Source organism: Lissotriton vulgaris, chromosome 4_1 (assembly GCF_964263255.1).
Source record: "Lissotriton vulgaris chromosome 4_1, aLisVul1.2, whole genome shotgun sequence".
Lineage (NCBI taxonomy): Eukaryota > Metazoa > Chordata > Amphibia > Caudata > Salamandridae > Lissotriton > Lissotriton vulgaris.
Window position 1 is genome coordinate 1,328,623,987 of NC_141691.1, and position 26,024 is coordinate 1,328,650,010.

At 40.6% G+C, this 26,024-nt stretch overlaps 1 protein-coding gene across 6 annotated transcripts in view; it reads right to left on the bottom strand.

The window, feature by feature from the left end:
• Positions 1 to 7,681: 7,681 nt before the first annotated feature.
• The window catches only part of LOC147723944 (cadherin-7), a 329,109-nt gene continuing 310,766 nt past the window's right edge, over positions 7,682 to 26,024 (bottom strand). For all 6 annotated transcript variants that reach the window (XM_086965552.1, XM_086965556.1, XM_086965557.1 and 3 more), the window contains exon 12: positions 7,682 to 10,096. In XM_086965552.1, the coding sequence (XP_086821678.1) occupies positions 9,603 to 10,096 (494 nt within the window). In that variant the 3' untranslated portion in view covers positions 7,682 to 9,602. The remainder of the gene's footprint in view (positions 10,097 to 26,024) is intronic.

The following is a 26,024-nucleotide window of genomic DNA, read 5'->3' on the forward strand; positions in this document are numbered from 1 at the left end:
GATACTATTGAAACAGATGCGCCACAACTGAACGAAAATAAAAGAGCATTAGAAGAAAGCCAAATGACAGTGCCAGTCAAAAGATTCAAGAAGAAGAATAAGGAACCAAGATTCATAAAAAGACTGAGACTAAGACTAAAGACTGTAGAGGAGAAACTTGAGCAAAGGAAACAAGACTACAGTAAAGCAGAACAGTCTGGAGTAAATACTAAGAGAAGAAGTGCCCGAATAAAGAGACAAAACAGTAAATATCAGAATCCTGAATGGACTTATCTGGTACTGGAAGAATTTGAAAATCTTGAGATAAGTGACGAAAATGAAGAAGAATTGATTGCTAACCAGAGTACCGAAGAAGAAGAACCAACCTGAAGTTGCTCTGTGTAAGAAACCTGTGTAAAGTTACAAAGAGGGGTTGAAAAACTTATTTTGAGCCAACATGCCTGATTCCAGTGTGAATTGAAGACCTAGGCGTAATTGTTGTAAAACATGCTGTCAAATATGTGTATGTAGTATAGTACTAATACTAATACTATGGATAGGGCTGACTATAACCATTCCTTCTATGATGAGTAAAAACCCAAGTCTGTACCCAAATAATAACCTACCGGATGACACTGTAGAATCACACACTAGAAGTACACCACAAAGTATAGACGTATTAGACAGACCACCTAGCCTGAAAAAAACTAGACTAGATTTAGAAGCACCAGATGAGGAAGGATTACACTTTAACAAGATTAAGAACAAAACTTATTTAAATGTTTTTGCAAATCTATTAGTACATTATGTAGAGACGATGGAGATAGACGACTGTTATGTTTGCATAAAGTTACCCACTTCAGTAGCCGAAGGTGTGACTTACCACCACTTACCCTTAACCTATGGAATTTCCTGTAGTATACTGACTAGCTTATTTTACATAAGAGGACCGTTACAATATTACTACTCAAACCTTGACGTGACATTTTCTGAAATTCCTGTTCGAAGAAATCTGAATCCTGTACATATGACTCGAGATGTAGCAAAATACATGGGTGATTATTTTTTAACTGTAGGTAAAATTAACATAGATGACGCACACAAAAATAACCTAACTTGTTCTTTACATGAAAAGGAGAAAGAATTTCTGGATATGGTAGAGAAGAGAAGAGAAGAGAAAGTTTCCAACAGAAGGCCAAAGATAAAACTCAAAAAGTTAGTAAATGGGCAGAAAATATAGAGAGTACCTCAAATGGTAAAGCAAATGCTGCCTTGTTGCTGAATTTCGAAAAGAAAGGGAAACTATGTCTTCACAGAGAAATAACTAGTTACTATAATAACATATTCATTGGTTCCAGTGAGTGCGAACTTAATTACAAGGTAATTGAGGGTTGGGGATTCAAAGATGGGTCAGAGCCAGTGTTTCCTGGAATTTATTTTATATGTGGAAACAAGGCTTATTTCAAATTACCGGACCATTGGTACGGAAGCTGTTACTTTGGTATTGTCTTCCCAAAGATATACCATGTGGGGAAAAGCACTGGAAGCACTGAAAAGACTCATAAATTAGCACGCACAAAAAGAGAAATTGCCGAGGAGAAATAGTGGGAGATATTTTTAGTGCATTGATACCTGCAGTGGGAGTGACTCTGAATACACACAGAATTTGCAAATTGTCAACAGTAGTGGATCGGTTATCTACTGACACTGCTGGAGGGTTCCTGATGGTCAATACCGAGATGGTTGCGATCAGATCTATGGTTTTACAAGACAGGCTTGCTATTGACACCTTATTAGCAAAAGAGGGCGGAGTCTGTAGAATGTTTAAAGCGCAACATTGTTGCACTTACATACCTGACAAAAGTGTGGAGATCAAAAGGTATGTGAGGAACATTATAAATTTAGAAAAAGAGCTCAAACCACAGGAAGTTGACAGTGCATGGAAGAGACTAACTGATGGTCTCTCCTCTGTAGGTCATTGGTTTTCTAACTTAGGGAAAAGTCTTTTGAGTAAGATACTGATGCCAATCATGGGGATAAGTATAATAGTGTTTATCATATTCATTTGTTGTAAATGTCGCAAACATCAGAAAAAGTACACTGTGAATAAAAGAGGAATGATGAGAAATGTGGATGAGTTAGAATTAGAGGAACTAAATAATCAGATTTATAAAAGGGTGAAAAATTCTCCCCCTAATAAAGAAACGAAAGAAAAGATGAATCGAATGCTTGAAGAAATTGAACTGGGAAAAATACGAGAAGTTGGCATCTGGTTCCATTAATAGTGATGATAGTAAATATCATCAAAGAGGGGATTGATGGAGCAAGTATTTGCACGTTACGCAACTTGCTTGCATTCATGAACCTCGAATAACTTTAACTCTGTAATCAATTTGTTTGTCTCACTGATATTGCATATTTTATACTACACGGGTTGTCCCAGAGAAGTTTGCCTATGTGTTTACTAAACAGTAATAACGCTTGCTTTTAAAATGGTTGCTGCTTTGCAGGAATTTAGTCTGCGCATGCGTCGGTCATACCCATGTGATGTGACGCACTCGCAGTTCTGGAGGGAACTTGTTGCTCATGCGCAGTATTGCTAAAATGGCCGCTTTGTTTTCTCACATGCTTCGTGCTTGCATTGCTGCTTTTGCAAAGCTGTCTGTTCTGCCTAACTCCTAATGCTATAGTTATTATAAAGTAAGGGGTGTAGGATAGCCAATCACGGTATACAGTGTATTCATTTTTCCTGTGATTCTAAATTGTTTTCGCTTACTTTTCATGTATCGTTCTCCGTGGGCCTGAGAGGCGCTTGCTACTCCATATTTGAAGCTCCTATGGTCCCAGTCACATGATGGGGGGAGATGAACCTGGCCGCAGTGGAAGTCAGCCAGCTGGCAGCCAAGGCTAAGATGTTCATGGGAGCGCGACCTACAACCCAACAATGCAAAGCTGAACTGTACCTGCACTTGCTACATTTGTATGGACCTTACTGTGTACACTATTGTCTTCTGAAATCCTCATGCCTTGGGAACTGGAATGTAAGGGGTGGGTTCAAAGATTGAATATTAAGTTTGAGAAAGTCTAAAATTTAGGAGGTACCATGACCTAACCTCCTCCCTTGCCCAATCAGAATTTAGGGAACCTTTCACTTGCAACATTTGTGGGTGGTACATTGACCCGAAAACAGTATAATTAGCCTAGGTTTAGCTAGAGAAATTGTCCGACTTGTCCGAATAGCTGACCTGTCACATACCCCAATGAACTCTATAGGTGATTGATACAGAGAGCTGCGGAGCACTCTGTCCATAATTTCCACAGACTCAGTCGGGGTTTGGGAAACCTTACGTGCTGGCGAAAGCCCAATCGGGGTTATTGGCAGATTCCTTGCAGAGAGGGGGTAGCGCAGGCGTTGCATCCGAAGCTGCAGGTGTTGGTCGTACCCTTTGGTGAGCCCGGTCCTGATCCAAATCCTGGGGTTATCCTGTCCTGACTGTCCATGAGCTGTACCTGCTCACCTACTGGCAGCCTAAATCCTTGAGGGTCCCTTCCCGCCTTTTCCAACTGACCCGTGGCCAGGGTTAGTCTTCAATCTATCCTAGGTAAATATAATAGAGTGTGGGTGCCTGTTTATCTATAACTTCTATCTTTTATTCCAAATAAAGCATTATTTGCCTATGTCCTTTACCCTGGTTTTCTACAAATACGATTTTTTCCGGGAAACTTGTGTATTATTATGTTCTATTCTCTCCCCACCCTTAGTCAAATTCAGAATCGTGTGCATATATAGTTTGTTCCATTCTCACCCTTCCTTTAGAGAAAAGTCCATCTGGATAAATCAAATTGCATAAGTTTTGTTTCTTATAAACCGTTAGTGAATTCCGAAAGTGATTTATTTTTTCCCTTCCCTTTATTTTCCGATTTCTAAATGTTTCTTACTCTAATTCATAGTTACACCATCTTTCTAATCCTAGTTATAGACAGTTTGATCTGTGTAAATTTGTGGCTTATGGCAATAGAGGAAGAAGAAAATTAGATAAAGGTTTTGAAAACTTCTTGCGTCTTTGGTTATTATACATTTCAACCGCTTTTTTCCAAATGTTGCATGGTATTTTTTATGCTATTTAACTACACTAAAACTAGCTCCTGATCCATTGTGATCTTAGGTACCTGTTACAAGGATTGGTAAGTCAGGTACACGAAAATAGAGAGGAGGAAACTGAATTGCTGATAACAGCATGTAGGTTGCCCGATTAAAGTATATATGAAAATTATTTTATGGGCCCGAGTGTGCATTATGTTTGGTCGGGTGACCTGTGCGCTCTATCAAACCCACCTAGGCTTTACGCTCCTCTCCGCTTGCCCTAATCTGAATATCTCAAAGTCGCACTGCCATTTTTGGTCATTCGGTGTTTAAAGTGGCAGCAACAAAATCATGCAATATTTCTTCTTTAGATCGCTGTTTTAAGCCCAACCTGATGATTTTTATGAAATAGCTGGAAGCATAGATGTTTAATCTATACATTATTTTGCTTGGGGCTAGGACTCCATTCATCCCTGAGTTTGTCAGTTTTTAATACTTAAAAATCACTACTTCCATTCTTATGTTTGGACCCTGTGAGAAGGTGAACATGGGGATTAAGTTCTTACCTGAATATGAGGACCCTCCGTATAGAAACATTGTTTCTCTCGGCATCCAATCCTTGAAAGGTGCATATCGGAAGACGGAGGCAAAGGCAAAACCACGAAAAACACCCACCTAGCCTATCTCTCTACAGCGGGACTACAACCAGAGACCGTAAGTAGGAGGAGATGAACCTGGAAGTCATTCCCTGAATCCAATGAAAGGAGGGCGGCACGAAGAGAAAGTGTCAGTGACCAACTGCGGTGGGAATACAAGCAGGAAGTCGGATGAGGGAGTACTAAGGAGAGAAGATGGTGACTACGGGAGAAAGGACGAGGATGACTTGAGGAAGGAAGACGCCCTCGGAGTGGACGAGGAACTGGACGAGCGGTGGAGCGAGGAGTGGTGGTGCCCATCGGAGGAGGCTGGAGAGCGGCCGCAACTCAGGAGAGTTGCGGCGGACCTGGTGAGTGACTGTGTCTCTGGAGACAGTGGGGGAGGGTACGAGGGAGGTGGGAGGTGAGCATAGTAACGGGCATGGGTCAAGAAAGTACGACCTCACAACCTTCAGAAGCACTCGCTGGTGGCGTCTCTTCTTTATGTTGCTTTATTATTGGCACCCATCCTGAATATCGTCATTTTCACTGAGTCACGTTTTTTCCTTGTTTGGTAGCACTGGTTGTGATTAAGGTCCACATGCGTTTGTTCTTCCACTCACATACAAAGAACTCGAATCCCCCGGACAGTTGTTTAGAAAGATTTGTCACATCCTAGAAAGAGCAAGCACTTCCTGGTGTGGTGATGTTTAGACTTTATTTACATTCTCCACCACAGTGATTGACGGCTCCTTTTTCTCCTGTCTTCTGAGCCTCCGGGGTGACACCAACGAGACCCAGCCAAGCTCAACAAGGACGGAACAGCGGGAAGAGAAAGAAGGAACACCAGTCGTACCATCTGCTGCCCATATAACTGATAATAAAAAGCGCACTTTTGGAAAGTATATTCAGCCTCCGTGTCTGTTTATCTGACCTGCCCTCCCACAGACTCCTATTTTGTGAACCTCCCTCTACTGTTACATTGAGACGGGCCTGCCAAGGAGTCATGCACCTAAGAAAACATTGTGATTTGTTATGTACTGACAACTAGAAAGTTGTGAGGTATTTTCAATAGTATGGACTGTCCTATCGAGCACGGAATTAGTTCTTTTATATGCCCAAGTTGTTAGATAATTTCCCCACAGCCATATGTGTCTTATATGGTCGGAGTGTGCTGCAAAAGAAGTTCACTGCCTCTTTCTACAGCTACTTTTTATAGGAGTTTAATGTGGCTTTCATTTAATAAAATGCCTGTTAAGTAGTCCATGTTAAACTGTCATGTGGAATTTGTCCAAAAACAAACAAATAAGAAAAACGAAATTCAATTACAATAAAATATTTGGTAGCTACGAGGACTCTGAGCATAACATTGTGTATGTTTCTAAGGCAAAGTGAAATAATATTATTTCCATATTTTGTGCAGGGTACAATCATGCTTACTGAAATAAATTATTCCGCTGCAACCATTTGTGCCTATTTAGCCGAAAAATAGCTTTCTACACAAAAACAAGATATTACCCCCAGGTGCCTTCGGTCCTCTTCTCATTCATTACTTATGGAGATTACCATCTCTCTGACAGAAAAAGGAACAGATGAATGCTGGGACCCCTAACCCTCCCTCCTCCCACCGGGAGTGCTTAATCAGTACTTACCCAGCATTACGCCTGTTTTTTTTCTGTCTACCGACAGTGCTTCTTGCACTGAGTTCATTTTGACTAGAGAGCACATATAGCTTTCATTCACCTTGGTATATTCAATACTCATTTTTTTGAAAACACATATTTCGATTGAATCATCCTTGCACCTCAATCCAGGATGTAAAAAGTTAATCAGATTCACTCATTAGAAATAGTAGTTTACATGTTTTGGTCTTTCTTATAGCCTGAGCAAGAGTTCAGTCGACAGATACTGAAGAAATCTGTACTAAAGCACTTGACTCCAGGCAGTAGCCGCTCATGGAGGGAGTGCGGCGGGGGAGGGCCAAGGTGGGGGGAAGTAAACTCTGGCTCACGGCCGACCAGAGTAGTGTAAAGAAAGAAAAAAAATGTCATTGCGTGCGCTGAAACACATTCGGTGTTTCAGCGCGCACAATGAAGTACATTTTATTTATTTATTTATTTACATTACTCTGGTCGGCTGTGAGCCAGAGTTTACTACCACCCAACCTGGCCCTCCCCCGCCCTGCTCCACCGTTCCTCATCTCTCCCTCCACGAGCTGCTACTGACTTCAGGACTCTTCTACATCCTTGCACAGCTGATTCGATGAGCTGGCACAAGCTCCCTTACAACTTGGTCAAATTAGACCAGCAAATGTTTTGACTGTCCCATCCAATAAAAAATCCTGCTCGATGTTGAATCAGCCTGAAGCCATTGAAGCAATCCGCCTTCACCATGCTGGAGTGTGTACTCACCATACGGCCACTTCTCTTTAATTTCTATTATCAAGTTGAAACATTATGGAAGAACAGATAAAATTTACAACATACAAGAAATTAAAATATCACATATCTGCTGTAAAGTCGAAAGCTAAGTTAACTTAAAAAATTGGTTCAGGAAACTAACCTTTATGTGCATTGCCACAAAGAATACAATTGCGGAGAAGCCAGTCGGCCATTGAGAGGTGCAGTGCCATGGCAGTGACAGAGTTAACATGGATTCAGGCAGGAAAACATTACAATGAAATAAAGTGGATACACACTGTCCTCATCATACCACCATAAGTCATCTTTTGCTGTAGAATCTTGTTACACTTACAATAGGGAAGAGATACACACATGATAATCATCTTATTTCCCTAAATTGCATTCCCACCTGCTTTGACTGATGCATGCAATATTATTCTGACATTATAATCTAAATGAACATATTTTTCTGTACCCTCTGCTTGGAAAGCGATTACTATAAAACCTCTCCGTGCTATGCTGATATAAGACCAACATAAGCCTTCCAACACACCACGTTTTATTAAAAAGTGCACACAATATCTGAATCATATTTTTTATTGAAATCCTTACACATGTGGCTAATATTCTTGAGCAATATTCCTCAGTTCCTTTACAAAATGTGTTTATACGTTTGCATTTAGGCGGATAGAAGCAAATATACACAGAACAATGTGTGTCTACAAAACAACACAAAATAGAGATTATGCTGGAAAGAACTAAAATAATTTTAATAAAGCTGAAGGCCACTTTTACATAGTTATTTGAAAATGCTTGACTACATAGTAAAGATTCTTATAGACGATGTTCTCGTGAACAGTATCTTAATCCTGTTTAACTGTTCAACAACAGTCACCTTCTGAGAGAAACAGTTCCTGGGTGAGCACAATTGTATATACATGCTCACGATTCATTCAGGTATCAAGAAAACTAAGCATGTACGGATTTAACACAAAACAGCTGTGTAGGAAGTGAAGACCTATAGTGTAGGAAAAAGTACTCTAGGCTGAATATATTTTATGAATAAACAATATATGCTAAATCATGAAAGAGGAAGTATAAATATGCTTTAATCATAAAAAAGTATTTTTTTTCATTTTATGAAACACAACATTACAATTGTACAGTATACTTTTAATAACTGAAAAATGTCTTTGAATTTTGGCACCCCTAATTCAGTGTATAAAGGTTGCTTCTGAAATGGTTTTATTTGTGAAATAATCATCTTAATCAGAGCCAAAAGTCGATTTCTGTACTTGCTGGGTAAAGTGGTAACATAAAAAGAACATTTTTTATTTTTACTGTTTTCTTCAAAGAGGAACATACAGTACCGAACTTGAGACCTTGAAACTGAATTTTGTTCTAAAGGTACGTCCTTGGTTCCTTTATACCTCTACGGAAAATGCAAAGTACACATATTCTATTCAAATGTTTCCATCACTGCGGTGGCTTAGAATTACTGCGTCCTTGTAAGCAGGGCTCTGTTCCGAGGAATGCATGGTGCTCAATTTCCTTAAAGTAATTCTTCATTTTCCATGGTTCATTTCCCTCATCTGTCTTAGACCAGAGAAATCGACATATTCTTCTGATGAGTATAACACTGTGAGGCAGCATAATGCACCTGAATTTAGTGGAGACTTGATCTCCAAAATAAATATTACACTATGTTCCAAAGGGAAAAAACAAGATAAATTCTCCTGTACAAATCAGAAGAGATAATAAAAAAAATCTAAATAGACAGCAACTTTTGTTTACCTACAAGGGCATCCATCGACTATAACATCATTCCCAGTTCCAGAAACATTATTCATGTCACTTTTGCAAATTAAATTGGTAAAGCAAAGTTTTGCCATGTAGTCTCAGTAATTGTTAAATCGTTAAGTGCAATTCTTTGAGAATATGCAGTACCTACTGAATATAGGTACATGGTTTTAAATCCACAAAAAAACACAGGATAAGCTGAAATGGGATTCATAAACCAGTTTTGTTGTATCCAACTTGGCAAATGTAACGTTTCAAAATATGTTCGTTGCAGCAGATGTACAATCCTATCGCAGAATTCCTTTTTAAGACGGTACATTGATTTTTGTTCTCTGTTGACCCTTCATAGAGAATTCCGAATCAGGGACTCTCCGGCGAGGACACGTCACTACCGTGAAGGCATCTACAAGGTATCATTGGCTCGTTGAGGTCACAGTGCACCTCTTACGCCCCGAGGCTCTTCGCCTCTGCAGGTAAAAGAGGGTTGCTATCTACTCCGGCATGACCAAACACTTCATGTTCTCAAAATGCCATCAAGTGCTCAGTACTTGTTGTCAGTGCAGTCCCTAGACTAGGACGAGTCAACTCAAGGTTTACTCCACCAAGGCAAACAACTGAAAAGGTAAAAATGGATAAATATTTTACATCCTTCTATAGTCCTTATTGAGTTTCTTCAGTGCATTTAGTGGAGAGTTCTGAAGGCTATGAGTACAGGCTGTCTTCACTGTTCCCATACATGTCCGCAAGCCTTTTAAACCGAGGTCCCCAGTCACTGAGGTAATCATAGTTCTGGTCAGAGTTTGAACTAACAGACCCCAGGGAACTGAGGGAGTCTGCAATGGAGCCGTTACCCTCAAAGGCATATGTCTGCAGGGAGTCATATGGAGGAGCGCCAGCATCAATGTCTGCTTCTTTTAACCTTTCCCATATGAATTCCCTAAAAATGACATTATCTGGGGTGCTTTTAAAAGATGGCCGGCTCACAAACTGAATTTCTGGAGTGACGTCTCTCCGGGATTTGTTGTCGCGAATTATGTTGAGGTTTCGCAAAGCAGCCATGTCAAAGGCCTCAGTGTCCTCTTCTCCTCCACCCTCGTCATCATATCGAACGATGTTCTCTCTGATGTCCCTTTCTTCATCGAAAATGAGAGGTTCCTTCTTCCTCCTTCGCATTGTGACAATCAGCAAGACGAGCACTGAAATATGAAAATAATGAGATATGTAACTTACATTCTTTTGCTGCTAAGAAGCAGAATTTGGCTTTCTATCTGACATTTGCTTTTTGTTCTGGATAAAATATGTTTTCAGAAATTACACGACTTGTATTCAAACATCAGGGTTTATTAACCAAATGTTGTGCTGCCACTTGCATGAGTTAGGACAGATTAGCACGACTGTTCTACAAGTAAGTAAATTGATGCAATCCTTTATGTCATGCACAAAACCTTATGGAAAATGTACCCTAAATGTCGGTGTCATTTAGAAAAACTTCTGTGAGGCAGTATCGGTGGCTGAGACAGCCAGACAGCTGTAATTTACCATATTTAGGTGTTTCTTGCCTGGCGGGAGATGCTTTCTTGTGACTGTGAGGAGAAATGTTCATTCTGCGTTTACTGGGTCGGTTGTTTAGGGCCTATCTAAGCTGCCAATTATAATCACAGAGCAGCTTCTACTGTTGACTCTGAAGGGACAATTTAGTCTGTTGCTCTGCACTTCAGTCACACAGATATCTGTCTCTCCCTACAGATATACCTTATTACTGTACCAATCTGCCTTACAAACCAGTCTTTAGAAATTATACGATCTCAAGCCAAATCGTGATGGGATGGGTAAGGGGAAAAATCCTCTGCCTCTCTCATCAAATAAAAAATGACTCAGAACACCTATGCGAATGCCATGTGTGTGCTAGTCTGTCATCCAATAGCAAAGAAATCGACACACTTTAAAGGCCTCATGATTGACGAAGTCTAGTGGACCCTGCAGATCCAGATTCCTGGATATGAAATCTATTACATTCTTTCTACATGATAGACCACAAAAACTACATTTTGCAAAAGAAAATCCCAACCCTTCCACCCCAAATTCACTTGTTACCAACATCGGTTGAACATTTACTGGATATTATTCCCTCCAAATCTGCTCAATGTATATAACGAGACGTTAAAAGACATGTTGCTCAAACATGCAAGCTGTTGTCACAAAGTACCCGAAAATGGACAGGGCAACCTTTGCATTTCAATCACTCCGGTAGCAATCGGGCAGGGGCACAACTATTTATGGCTGCATAGTAACTCTAGGCACCGTGACAATAAGGTATTTTGAAAGATCTATGCTCAGCCACTATTGTTCATTAATATTATCGTGGGCATGCCTTAGAAATATTAAAGCTAATTTATGTTTCCTTCACAGTGTTGAATTTTTCAAAGCTTTTTGGGAGTGCAATAACTTTCTGTACATGTATGATTTAAAGGAATTGTTTTGTGTTAATTTGTTAATTTTAAATCCGATTCGCAGTGTGATGCTGAAAACAACATTTTTGCACTTTGAACATTCCTGGAAAGTAATGATGAACTGAATTGTGTGCAAATTTTCACATTAAACCATCCACGGGAAGCTGCAACGTCACCATTCTCGCCAGTCCGCCGAGGACGTAGGCCACGCCCCCCTTCTAAGCCACACCCCGATTCCGGGTATAACATGTGCTGCTACCGGAAGCGCAGCGGACGAGCGCAGCGGGAGCGCCGTTTGCGCGCCGAAGGCGCGCCTAAGGCAAGCCCGTCTGCGCCCGTCCGTGGCAGTCCGGGGCTCGGGGCCAAACCCCCTGGTCAAAATTACTGTTACTCCTCTGCTTCGCTGCTGTCATTAAGACCTTCTGACAGCACCACCTTCCCCCCGCCCGCTCACACTCTAAAGTGCGCCGCCACATATGGCATACTAAAACCTGACCTCATGCTTACTAAAACCTGCAAGCCCTCTCCACGCTCTACCCCCCCATCCCCACATGTGCCTCAGACTACTTTAAAATGTCTATACCTAAACACCAGGTCCATGGTAAAACATCACTTGGACATCTTTCTTCTGCTTCAGGCCGATCAACCAGACCTTCTATGCCTATCTGAGACTTGGCTTAACGACGCATCTCTACCTGATATCTTGGCGGCAGTCCCCGCTGAGTACTATATACTGCATGTCGATAGGCCAGCTGGTAAGAGGGGCGGAGGGGTCGCCGCGATTATTCGCAAAAACCTTAAAGTCTCTCTCCTGCCATCCTTTGATCTGACAGGATCAGATAATGTAATCTTTAAAATGGATGCGGACACTGGCTCTCTTCTCGTGATCCTCATCTATCGCCCCCCTCAAAATATGCCTACCTTTGCTGCATCTCTATCGGAACAACTTGCCCCCCTTATTATCTCCCATGATAAAATTCTACTCCTGGGCGATCTCAATCTCTGGCTGGATTCGGTGGAGTCTGATTCTCAGGCAGCCACACTGAAGGACACTCTTTCTGATTTTAATCTCACCCAACACATTCACCTTCCAACACACGAGAAAGGTCATAGCCTTGACCAAATTTGGTCTCAAAACATCTCCCTGGCGGTTAATTCCATCCTGCCTTGCATTTGGTCGGACCACTTCCTGATCAATTTCACCATAACCATTGCAAAAAACAGTAAACCTTTGCCTCAACAAGGCGGGAAGGCAAGAATGTGGAAAAAGGTCGACGTTCCGTCCTTCCTCCAATTGTTAACCTCGACTTGTCCCTCACTCGATCTGGACATAGAGAAATCAGAAGCAGTCTTCTCCGACTGGCTACTCCAGGCAGCTGAAATTCACGCCCCCTGCGTTAACTTCTCTCGCTCCCGCCCCAACGATGCTCACAGATGGTTCACACCTCATCTAAAAGCCCTTAAACTTAAAACTCGTCAAATGGAGCGCAAATGGCGCGCAGCCTACTTAGAGCATGACAGAGCCAACTTCCGTAAGGCCCGCAGGGAATACCAAAATCTCATCCTCAAATGCAAAACTGACTATTTCTCAGATAAAATTCTCAAGGCCCAAAACAAGTCAAAAGAGTTGTTTAACATCGTGGAAAATCTCAGCTCTAGCGACAGAACCTCCCTCCCTATGGTTCCTACCCAAGAGCTCTGCAACACACTCAACTCTTTTTTCTATGATAAAATCTGCAAGATCAAGCAAAGCATTTCTACTACTCAGTCCCCTTTATTATTTGCTGACACCTGTTATAACCCTGCCACTTTAGACTCTTTCCCCCCCATAGACGATATCAAGCTACTCAAATTATTATCCAAAGTCAAAACAGGCTCTCCTGATGACATTTGCCCCCCTCATATCTTGAAAGAAGTGGGCACCAATCTCCCTGAGTGCTTACTTTCTTTACTGAATGGGTCACTTGCACAGGGCAAAGTTCCACGCAAATTGAAAAAAGCTCTCCTCGTTCCCCTCATAAAAAAGGCAGGAGCCAACCCGCTAGATCCCATCAATTACAGACCTATTTCGCTGTTACCATACTGTGCCAAGCTGCTGGAGTCACATGTGTGCGAAACTATCTCCAGCTTCTTGGAAAAATCTGAATATCTGGCACCGAATCAAGCGGGATTCCGCCCTTGCCACTCCACCGAGGCGGTCATCCTCTCGGTGGTAAACACTCTGAGGCGGAATGCAGATGCAGGAACCCATCAGGCGCTTGTACTATTGGACCTTTCTGCTGCGTTCGACACGGTCGACCACACCATCTTGGTCGACCGTGTCGAGCAGGCAGGTCTCAGGGGCCCTGCACTGAGCTGGATCCGCTCTTTTATCTCGGACCGCACACAATCGGTCAGACTCGGCTCCTTCTCCGCTCCCATTATACCCACCACCTGCGGGGTACCACAGGGCTCCTCGTTATCTCCCCTTCTTTTTAATGTTTACTTACGCCCTCTTTTGCACTCCTTGCGTCATGCTAATGTAACCATCTTCAATTATGCGGATGATTTGCAGCTCATCTTCCCTCTCAACAACACTGACTCAGTGGACGTATTCCAAAGAACCATGTCCCACATACTGAGTTGGATGAGCTGCAATCATCTGAAGCTCAACCCGGGCAAGACCGAGCTGGTCCTGCCCGGACAGAGCCCACTAAGCTGGAACCCTAACTTCTGGCCCACTAACATGGGAGCCCCCCCTACTAAATCTTCCGTGGTTAAAAGCCTAGGCATTTTTATCAGCGAGGATCTCTCGCTAAAAAGACAGGTTGGAGCGGTGGTATCTTCCAGCATTTTTCAATTGAAGAAAATAAGAAAAATTGCTCGCTTTCTCTCTTCAGCAGCCCTTACTCAGATTGTCCTCTCCTTGGTTCTGTCCAGGCTGGACTTCTCTAACAGTCTTTACCTCGGCCTCCAAATTGGTGAGCTTAAACGCCTCCAGCTTGTTCAGAACCAAGCTGCCAGGCTGCTGCTGAATATACCCAGGAGGCAATCCATCAGACCTGGCCTTAAGCAACTACACTGGTTGCCAGTTGAGCAACGTGTGGCCTTCAAGGCTGGGTGTATTCTGTTCCGTTCTCTGAACGACTCTGGCCCTTCTTTTATCAGAGATCTTTTCAAAAAATATTGCCCCTCCCGTCACCTTCGATCCACCTACAAATCACTTTTGACTGTGCCTCCTTTCAAGAGGAAACGCCACGGAGGCAGCTGCTTCGACCTTCAAGCTGCTGTACTCTGGAATTCTCTTCCTCTCCATATAAAGCAGATTGATAACATACTTAGCTTTAGGCAATCTCTGAAGACCTGGCTGTTTTCTCAAGCTTACTACTGATAGCACTGCTTGTCCTTTGACTGTCTTGTTTGGCTCCTTCTACAGCGCCATGAAGCCTCCGGGCGTACGAGCGCTTAACAAATCCCAACTAACATTGTAACATTGTAACATAATGCTGTGCATTCTAAAGCAGAATCCCTTGAAAATTGTTCCTTCTGATCTCTAAAAGGGGTTTTGTGATATAAGTGAAAAACATATTTTAAAATGACATAATTATTTGAAAGACACATTATGCAAGCCATAGAATAACAGCCAAATGATATGCACATACTTTTGACTGAAAAGCAATAGCCCATAGGGTAAACAGACACAATATTGACTTCAAAATATCGAATGGACAAAATATCGACTTCAAAATATAGAATGGACAAAATATCGAATGGACAGAATAAAGTCATCAAAAATATCGTTTTTAAGGTAAGTAATGTAATATCGAATTTTATAAATATAGAAAGTCCAAATATCAAAGTATATATTATAGGTTAATCAAATGATCGAATTTTTAATAATATCAAATTTTTTATAGTGTTTTGTATGTTAGTATGTGTGTGAAAAGTGTATATTTATGTTATAATGTATTTTAAGTAATTAATTTTATGTTATTTCATTTTTGCGTAATTTAATTCTGTAGCAGGTTGTGGGTTTATAGGCGAATAGGGTGGTAAGTAATTTAATTATAATTAATTAAATATTTACATTTATTTATTGGTATTTATTTCGAATTATTTGTTAATTAATTCTTATTTGGTAATTAATTAAATTTTAATTGGTAATTAATTGTACTTAATTGATTAATTGTTAATTACGTTAATTTTACAAATTTATTTTCCGTAGCGGGTTTTGGGTTTATAGGGGAATAGGGTGGGAAGTAATTTAAATATAATAATCAAATATTTAAATTTATTTATTGGTATTTATTTTGAATTAATTTTTATTTGGTAATTAATTAAATTTTAATTCGCAATTAATATTACTGAATTGATTAATTGATAATTATGTTAATTTTAATAATTTATTTTCTGTAGTGGGTTGTGGGTTTATAGTGGAATAGGGTGGGAAGTAATTTAATTTTAATTAATTAAATTATTTAATTTATTTATTGGTATGTATTTTGAATTAATTGTTAATTAATTTTGAATTGCTAATTATTTAATTGTTAATTTGTAATTCATTTGTATTAATGGGTATTCAATTCTAATAATTAATTTTTTTTGTATTTTTAATTGATTAATTATTATTTTATATTAAATTGGTAATTACTTTTAATTAATTTTTTTTAGATGTTAATATATATATCTTTTTTAAATAATATATGAAGTATTTACTTTCCCTACTGTTGCACTCACTGGAGAGGGAATAGTAATTGTTACCCCTACGCTATCCAACGCTTTCCCTACTGTTGCACTCACTGGAGTGGGATTAGTAATTTTTACCCCTACGTTATCCAACGCTTTCCCTACTGTTGCACTCACTGGAGTGGGAATAGTAATGTTTAGCCCTACGCTATCTAAAGCTTTCTCTACTGTTGCACTAACTGGAGTGGTAATAGTAATTTTTACCCCTACGCTATCCAACACTTTCCCTACTGTTGCACTCATTGGAGTGGGAATAGTAATTATTACCTCTACGCTATCCAACGCTTTCCCTACTGTTGCACTCAATGGAGTGGGAATAGTATTTTTACCCCTACGCCATCCAACGCTTTCCCTACTGTTGCACTCACTGGAGTGGGAATGGTAATTGTTACCCCCACGCTATCCAACTCTTTCCCTACTGTTGCACTCACTGGAGTGGGATTAGTAATTTTTACCCCTATGTTATCCAACACTTTCCCTACTGTTGCACTCACTGGAGTGGGAATAGTAATTTTTACCCCTACGCTATCCAAGGTTTTCCCTACCGATGCACTCATTGGAGTGGGAAAAGTAATTTTTACTTCTACTCTATCCAACGCTTTCCCTACTGTTGCACTCATTGGATTGGGAATAGTAATTTTTACCTCTACGCTATCCAAGGTTTTCCCTACCGATGCACTCATTGGAGTGGGAAAAGTAATTTTTACCTCTACTCTATCCAACGCTTTCCCTACTGTTGCACTCATTGGAGTGGGAATAGTAAATTTTACCCCTACGCTATCCAACGCTTTCCCTACTGTTGCACCCACTGGAGTGGGAATAGTAATTTTTACCCCTACGCTATCCTACGATAAAAATATTGTGTTTTGTCACGTCCCCGCTAATGCTGGAGTGTCAATGTGTCCCATTTAATAAGTGGTTATTTGCCTGCCCATATGATTTTTGCCAATGCTGCTTTAACAGTGTTTAAAACCTTTTTGTCAAAGGGAGATATAAAGGAACAGACAAAGCTACTGGGGAAGGAACGCCATTTTAATTATTGCTATCCTTCCTGCCATTGAGAGAAGGGGAGACTGCTACCTATCCACCTTATCCTGTAGTTTATCTCAAAAACGATTGTAAAAATGTCTAATCTGATACTGGTGTAAGAGCTTCCTGTTTATACTATCTACGCAAACTATGTGACAGTTTGCTCAATCTTTTGGCCGTTGCATACAAATTTTGAGTCAGTTGTATTTTATTTCTTGATATAGCGCCAACTGCCGCAAAAAGAGCATACATTCAAAGTGAAATACACCAGACTATCCAAAATTGGAAATAAGTGGGGGAAAAAGATGTAAGTAGACGAAAGGTTACCAAAGCCCAATAGGTGAAGCAGCAAAAAAGAATGTCAGCCTTGGTGGTAAAGTGTGATATGGCATGGTCAGTAACAGTCTTCAGCACCAAGGAACCATACACACACTTTATAAACGTGTATAGCATAACAACATTTGTTATTGCATCTGTTCGCTGATGCTGTGATATGCCTGCGATTTGAATCCAAACAACATTGCTCGATGGTCACATTCCTAAGCTTGGTGTTGTAGCATGTGTTGTCTGCTTAAAATGAGTACAAATCAGTAACTAATCAATTTGTGACTACCAGGAAGGGTAATAATAGGTGTGTTGATTGGGTAATTTGCCTTTTGGAATTCATTTATAATTTTATAATAGTAATGTCTTAATTTTGCAGAGAAACAAATTGTGATTCGGAAAAACTTCTATCTGTATTTTGGCTGATACCACTACGTTATTTACTTTTTGTGATCCACGGGCACTCTGCAAATGCGCACTTTGAGATACTAGTTGGCACCACTGTTTCTTAGTATCACAAAGACAGAATTCGTCTGTCATTCACAGATCACTCATAATCATGCACCAATCATTTTTAAGCAGCAGTGAAGTTGTCAGTGACATTAAGCAGACAAGAATAAAAGCTTGGAGGAGTGGTGCAACCAGACAAGGTCCTCCTGCTTCAACAACTTTCCAAAGACTACAACAGGAGCACAGTCATGAAAGAGCACTCAGGCAACATTTTAAAGAAGCTTCTAACATCCAACAGTTTGCCTCTATTCCATTGTTTTGTCAGTTTCTTTGGAAGGACCAGATTTAGAAATTAATTTCAGTGCAAAGATTCGACCCGCTTTTGAATATTTAATATCAGAAATCTGGAGCCTGGCTGTGTATCTGTCCTCACTTGTCCTATTCACCTTCTGTTCAGCTATGTCTCAAATGGTAAGTACTTAAAGTATGTAGAATAACCCACTTGAACTATTTGAATTGCCCAGTTCTGCATGTTTCCAATATTTTTGATTTATGTTTTCAAATGTTCCGGAGCTATGCTATAAAGTACAGAAATCCAGATATCACAGTGGTGAGAAATAAAACCCCATTCTGTTCCTTCCGCTAAAGGGGGCATATTTTAAACTGGTCCCAAAAAGGTTTATTTACGTGTTCTTTTGAGGTTTGATGCTGAGCTGACGGTCAAATTTTAAACAAGGTCATTTATCACGTCCTTGAGGGTGGGATTGGACCAAACCAGTGCCTACTTGGTCATGCCGGTACATTTGGGTACTGCCTTTTCATGTCTGGGGTTAACCACTTCCGTTCAGGTTTTCTATCTAATAATCATTCAACAACAGAACAGGGCGTACAGTATCCTCGTTTACTGATGATTTTCGTTTACTTGTGACTTCAGGCTGTTTTTCCTGAATAACGATATGTGGAAAAGCAGCATATGAAATAATGACATAGGTAGAACAAAGCTAAAATAAGAAGCAGAGATTGTGACCGTTCAATTCAATGTGATGTTAGCTTGCCAGAAGAATTCACGTGTTAGCAGTACTGAGTGATTGATAGTGACAATTGAAAAAACACCTGTCAACATTAACATCACATTAAAGAAATTGAAAACATTACTTCAGACAACATTTTTCTTAAGATGTAGAGATAATACATATTGCCTTAGGTAGTAATAGCTTTTGAACCGCACATTAACTTGCATTTAATGTTTTACATATGTTCGCTGCAATATGCAAAACTGTAGTCCTGAGGGGCCTATTACGACAGCTAGTATACTCTGATAAAATTGTGTTTTCCAATATTCAGTTTTATATTTGCAATCTCTAAGATATGGTTCTCAAACTGCTGTTTAAACACGCATCGGAAAATATAGTGCCCCATCACAAATAGGCGAATTTAAGAGCTACTATAATTAGTAGATGAGCCCAATAAACGGGGAAAGAAAAATACAGAAGGCATACCAAATAGCATTCGATTTTCTCATACATTTCCACTCATACACAACACCGTGTTACAAACACCTAATTTATGCAGATTCATTTGTTCTGATACCTCTCTAGGGGCCAATGCACAAAACAATTTTGTGGTTGCACACTCTGTGAGTCGTCTGCATAACATTGTTCTGAAATGTACAAATCCCCTTTTGTGAGTCGATAAGCTTTCCCTGGCTTGTAGAAAGGGTTTTGTGAGTCATAACTAATTGCAGTTATTGGGGAGCGAAAGGGCCATCCTCTCTAATTTGTGATTCCCAATCACATGAATCAATGGTTTGCGACCACGATTGTTGTCGAAAACCATTGTTCAGATAATGACACCTAAAATTAGGTAGAATCTGATTTACAAAGAAAATATAATTTCCATGGAACAGATTGGACCTATAATGGACATTACTTGCTTTAATAAAAAATTCCCAGTTTGGAAATGCTAAGGGATAGATGGTGGTCTGACCATTTTGAAAATCTTCCTTAAATTCTCAGTCAGTCACATGGGGTATAGCGAACAACGTGCTTTATTAATATTTATGAGGCATGTTGTTTTGTGACCCTCTGGTCACAATTTGCCATGTGATCTGCTGATATATAGGTTGCACTGCCAACTACCTCCCGATTTTCAATCTAGTCTCTATGCATTTTGCAGATCCCGATTTACGGTTAGGGAAAGTACTGATAACCACAAGTGTGGCACATCAAAGTTAAATACTATTTTAAATTGTTGCCTCTGAATCCTTCAAATGTAAAGGCATGGGCATGGGTCATGGGTTTCAATGGCTTAATACATTGCCTTTTACTTCTATTGCACCGTTACTGCATTATCCAGAAATAGGACCCAATTCCCAAAGGCATATTCACACCTCAATGGCACTGAAATGCACATACCCTTTTGTTTTAAAACTTAAAATACACTTTATTACTAACTCAGGAATGGAACTGCATGCATGCTAAATTTGCCGGTATGGTGGAACTTTCAGTAAGAATTAATCTGCTGAAAGGCGTTTTTTGGGGGGCTTTTTGTGGTTCGAACACATGCCATAGTTATTGAAGATGAACAAACTTGGATTTCTTTAAGTATTTAGAAACCTTTAGCAAGCATTTTCTCACACAATAAGAAGTAGGAGATTGGGTGGAGAAAGTAAAAGAACACACTCAGAATTGATGGTCGTCTAAAGGAAGGGCTTTTGACATAGTAAAATACATTATCCCATGGAGAAATAAAAATAAAAAAATTACAAAAACGCTTGAAATCCCCTTTACAATATATGCCCTTACACGGACAAATACAACGGTACATTTCTAGTACATTTCAATGTGCAAAACAGATATATTTGAGAGTACTCCCAGGAAGCTCTGGCAGGGGCAGTTTCACAGGAGTAGTCATGAAAATCGTTGTGAATTGTAGGAAAGTTGTAAATCTATGCAAAAAATAAGTAGACGGCTACATGTGTAAATCCCCTTTTCCTCTTTAAGGTTTTAAAAAAGGGGCTGATAACCATTAAATAGCTTGTGTCACCTCACCATTGTAGTGGGATTTTGTTTACACAATCAGAAGTGTAGCCAAATTTTAGAGCCATCACTAAATTATATTATTTTGAAAATCCCTTCACTGCTGTCACCTGTGATATGTTATGTGGTGAAGTAAGAAGAGTGAGTGGGGTTGTACTGTCACCAGTGTTGCACAAAACATGGCGACTGCTGCTGTATTATACCATGTGGTAGCAAAATACATATCTGTAGAAGAGGTGTAGTGATGTAGTTGACCCAGGAACCCGTAGTCAAAGCTAGCATTGGAAGTCAATCACTAACCAAGTGGAAATGGAAAAGAGGAATGGGCTCTTAAGACAGTGCAGCTCAGGACCAACGGACGAATCCAAAGATGAGGGTAATGGACTGTACCAATGTGACTGCAGACTTGACCCCTTTGACCATAGACATGACATAAGCTTGAAACAATAGAACTTCACCATAACAAATAATAAAGCAGGGATTGATACAACTAATATCAAGGTTGTTGTATCTTTCACCAGCTCGCACCACTTCATAGAGCTGGCAGATGATGCAGGGAAATAAATACAAAGAGGGCAAAGTGCCTGTTCCCACCCTAAAATAGGCCGTGGTGCCTTATGCAAGTGAAAATCCATTCAGTGAGTCGTGGTAGAGTGGTAGATACATTTATTATAATAACTGACTACACAATTCGCAGTGAACATGTGGATGCCAAATTTGCCTATGTGCTTGATACTAAACAAAATGACTTCGGGAATCGAAAAAATACAAAAGTCACATTCTATGTTACAAATAAGTGGTGCATTTCTGATCGTTTTCCTAAGAATTACTTTCCTCTGGTTGAATTGCGTCTGTAATGAACATGAACTGTCACCTCTCATGAGTATGACAAGTCCCCTCTATCAGATGTGTCAATAGAATCAATTTATTCAAAACCTGAAATATTCATTCTCAGTACAATCTAAAATGCAAAAAAACAAAACATTTACATTTGTAAATTCTAGAATGTGTTGATCAGTGAAGCACACAGGCAATCTGCATGCCAGATTTGACAGAGACATTCCCTGCTTCATTTCTTTTTTGTACAGTTTCTGTCTATAATTATCTCATTGCACTCTTTCAATAAGTCTGTGCATTCGGTCGAAGGAAGCCCTACAGGGAGTATTGATGTCTACCAGATTGAACAAGTGTAACACTGTACACATATCAATGTAGAAGTCATATTAACTACTCTTTATAAACAGTAACATCATTAGCGGCCAAGTACTTTTCTTTAAAAGCTCGGCAATTGATTTTGAAAATGGTTGGTGTCTTCCTAATGTTCTGCTTTTCGAATTATAGACGCATTATTATTTAGAGCAGGGTTCTCCAAAGTCATTCCTGGAGGACAAGATAAATGCCAGATTTTTAAGATAACTACGGTTATCTAAATGGGGATATGCTAAAAATCTGGCATGGATTCAGCACTCCAAGACTGACTTTAGAGAACCCTGTTTTAAAGGGAAAATTGCCTGGGCAGGTATCTAGGCAATATGATTACATAGATTGCAGCTTTGAATATAGTTGCCATGGTAGGAACCTGGAAAAACAAAGGTTTTGCTGTTGCTGTTGTTGTACGCTGTTCTGTAATGTCCATAACTTTTCCTGCAAAAACACTCCCAGCTTCTTGAAAATGCAGCAAAAGGACTGCAGTTACTGCAGATACCTATAGCTTTTACATGGTGGCAAGTGGGTGAGTAGTGAATTATGCTCTTTTAATTTTTTTTATTCTTTATAGCCACACATAGGGTCGTATTATACATTTTGCCCCAGGGCTGTAATGGGCATGTGCACCCGCTTTGTGTGCCCCTGGGAACAATGGTATTACAGACGAGGTCACCGATGCTTTTGCATCCCCTTCTGTAATACAGATAGCAATGGTGCACATATTGCAACAGTGCTACCATAAGAGTGTGTTCCCTCATTTGCATGGGGGAGAGTGGCCCAATGAACAGGAGGGAGTCAGTTTGCTTCCGTGCATGCACCACATTCTGGGCACAGACGCAAAGGCAAATGTCTTTAGGATGAACACTGAAAGTGCATCACAAAAAGGTGGCTCCCATTCAGTGCACATTCCTAAAGGCCGCCCTTTGGAGGTGAAATAGGTGTTCCCATGAACCCTTCAGACATCTCCTTGCAGGCGAGTACATGTCACTCACTGCACCTACCTGTAAGGGGATCTACCTTCCCCCATTGAAAGTGCAGGTGGGTTGCCTCCTGCTCTGTGAAACACGGGGAAGCTTTTAAACAGCTGCTTTGTAATTCATTTGAATGCAAGTTCCTGCCTGCTCTGGGGGCATTGCATTTTTTCTAATACGGTGCACTGTCCTTGTTTGCACCTGGCACACCTTTTGAAAGGTGCACCATGGCGAAACAGGGAAAATGCCAAGTATTTGTAATATAGTCCAGGGTGAATATTTGGGGTGCAGCATATAAGATATATATTATAAGATACAAATATTTTATTTTGTCTGCCATCTTCTGTCAGTACTATAAGAAAGTAATTGTTAATTATGATCTGCCATCATAGAAGATAATATGTAAAAGGACGGTTGAGGCTAGGGTTCCACTGACCCACCAGGGAAATTGAGAAGAGGCGGTACAATAAACAGATGGAATTTGCACATGCAGATGTTCAATTCCACACAGTTGCAGACTTGAGAATTTCGTAAATCACAAAAGTCTCTGGAAAGCTAAGCAATTTAATGCTTTCCATGCTCAGAATTGAGTGAGTCTTCTTATCTTCAGAATAGTACCACCACAATTGAATAATTGGACATAGAGGAAATCAATGTTCCCATTTGATTAACCCCTTCTCTTAAGCCCCATCGAATTTGGGGGTGATCCATTCCCCATATAGCACTGGAAGTTAACTTTTTCCAATTGTCTGTTGTAGTAAATATTTGACCGCGGTGGGAAAGGATCAGAGGGTAATTTGTGAATCAATATAAATTCACAAGTTAGTAGGTGTTCACAAACATGCAAGGCAAACTATGTCTTGAACCTTTTAATCCGCACCTCTTACATAGGATTTACGATTGAGTAATTTTATGCACTCATGAAGGTGAATCACCCAGTAGTAAAACCACTTGTGCCCATCAGATGTTTGTATGTAAATGTTTTTGTGAATCTGGCCGGAAGTTTCAGTTAGCACACACCATCTGTCATAATTGAAACGCATTCAATAAAACGTTTCATATTGGTAACATATAGAGAGAATTGTGAAGTTGTTTATGCTACAAAACGTTATCCATAATGTTGTATGATACACTGATGCTGTTATCCCCGGTGCTTCTTCCTTCCACATTTGAGAGATTGATGAGACTGGAGTTGCAAAACATGTGATTGCATCCAGGTAATGAGGAGAACATGTTCAGTAAAACAAATGACTAAGGGGGTTATTTAAGGTATGGAAGAGTGTACTCCATTACACCGCTGCAGCAGGGGCCTGAACTTCACTGTCCTGGTGGAGTAGCTCCATATTTCCAGATCTCCTCCTTCCTGGTGGAGATCTCTGCAGTTTCAAAGGAGCTGCTGCCATGGTAATTTATCCGAAGGCATTATAAGTTTGCTGAGCAACTGCCATGTTTCATGTGGCCACTGAGCAAACGTTTTTGATTTTGAGAAAAAAAAATTCCAAAGTGTCAGTTTGTTTTTCAAAAACATAATCTAGTGACTCTGACACCCTGGGACATTTTCTCAGAGTCAGTGGTCATTTTTTAGGTTGAGCATTCCAGACCTATTGTAATTTTTCCTGTGGGCTTAAACCCATCTCCCTGCTCTTGATTTGTTTGTTTCAGTGACTTTTAAAAATCCTTTTTTGCTAGTGGCCAGTCCTGCCTCTTTGTCCCTCGTTTTTCTTTTCCATTCCTCCCACATAGCATGAACTCATTACGCAATGGTTCTTCATATGTTCTTTGGAGAACTATTTTTTTTTCTGGGTTTCCTAGTCTGTTACTGTTTGCCTGTGTTGAGCTTCGGCACCATCGCTGCTTATATGTAAATGTAGCATTCCTTGCTCCAATCTCCTCTATTGCCACAGTTGTGGTAGTGCTGCCTCCCATGCAGTGCCTCCCGCTCTGTTTATTGTATTTATTTCGCCTTTTTCGACTTTTCGATATCCACAGCAATTGGGTTTCCTTTTGGTAGGATATTTGCTATGTTTGGGCTTTCTTTTGAAGGGAATTGGGCTTGTTTTTATGTGCATACGAAGAGCTGCAATCATGGCAGAGTCATGGTACATAGACGAGTCCTCGGAGAACCAGAGACAGCCACAGCAGTTGCAGCCCAGGCAGTTTGTCAACATCAGCTGAATTGGAGAACATATGTGTCTGCATCTGGAAGGTCAAGGCCACGGTAGGCAGTGCTGAGGGTGATACGTCTCTTGAAACACTTCTTTTTTCAGCAGTGTTTTATAGCGCAAACTCAACCCGCAGGAATGAGAGCACTTTACATGAGCACCCGTTGCTTCACAGACACACATTCATTTTTCAGGCACAGGAGATTAAGGGATTTGCCCTAAATCACAGGATAAGTCAGCGTCCCGCCATTATGCTACGTCTGAACGCTCATCTCTGCTTTCCTATATCTGTCTCTTACAGATCGACCTTGTGGTGACGGTCTAGTGGTTGCCAGAGAGGTGGAGACCGGAACCGGAAGGGCGGCCATCTTAGTTGGTGGCCGGACCCGACCGAGCAAGAGCGTTTCCCCGGCGCTCCGAGGAATAAAGAGATAATTTAACAAATCTTTGACTACGGTGTATTCTTTAGGGTGCGGGGGGCACTTCTACAAATGGCGATGAGAGTGGGATATGAGAAACATCGAGGACCCACGAGGAAAAAAAACTAAAAGGAAACTACGATAGAATACACACCTCGGAGCGCGGCAGAGGGAAAACGTCAAGCCAGGCCAAACGTGAGAGTACAGAGGCACGTGAGCAGCAAACCGGGGTAGAGCGGCCATCGCGCAGCAGCGAAGCGCCAAGTATCACGGACGAAGCAGCTGCTGGACGCACAAGGGGAAAGTTAAACCCACGCAGCCTGCGGACACAGGAAGCCCAGGGCAGCACT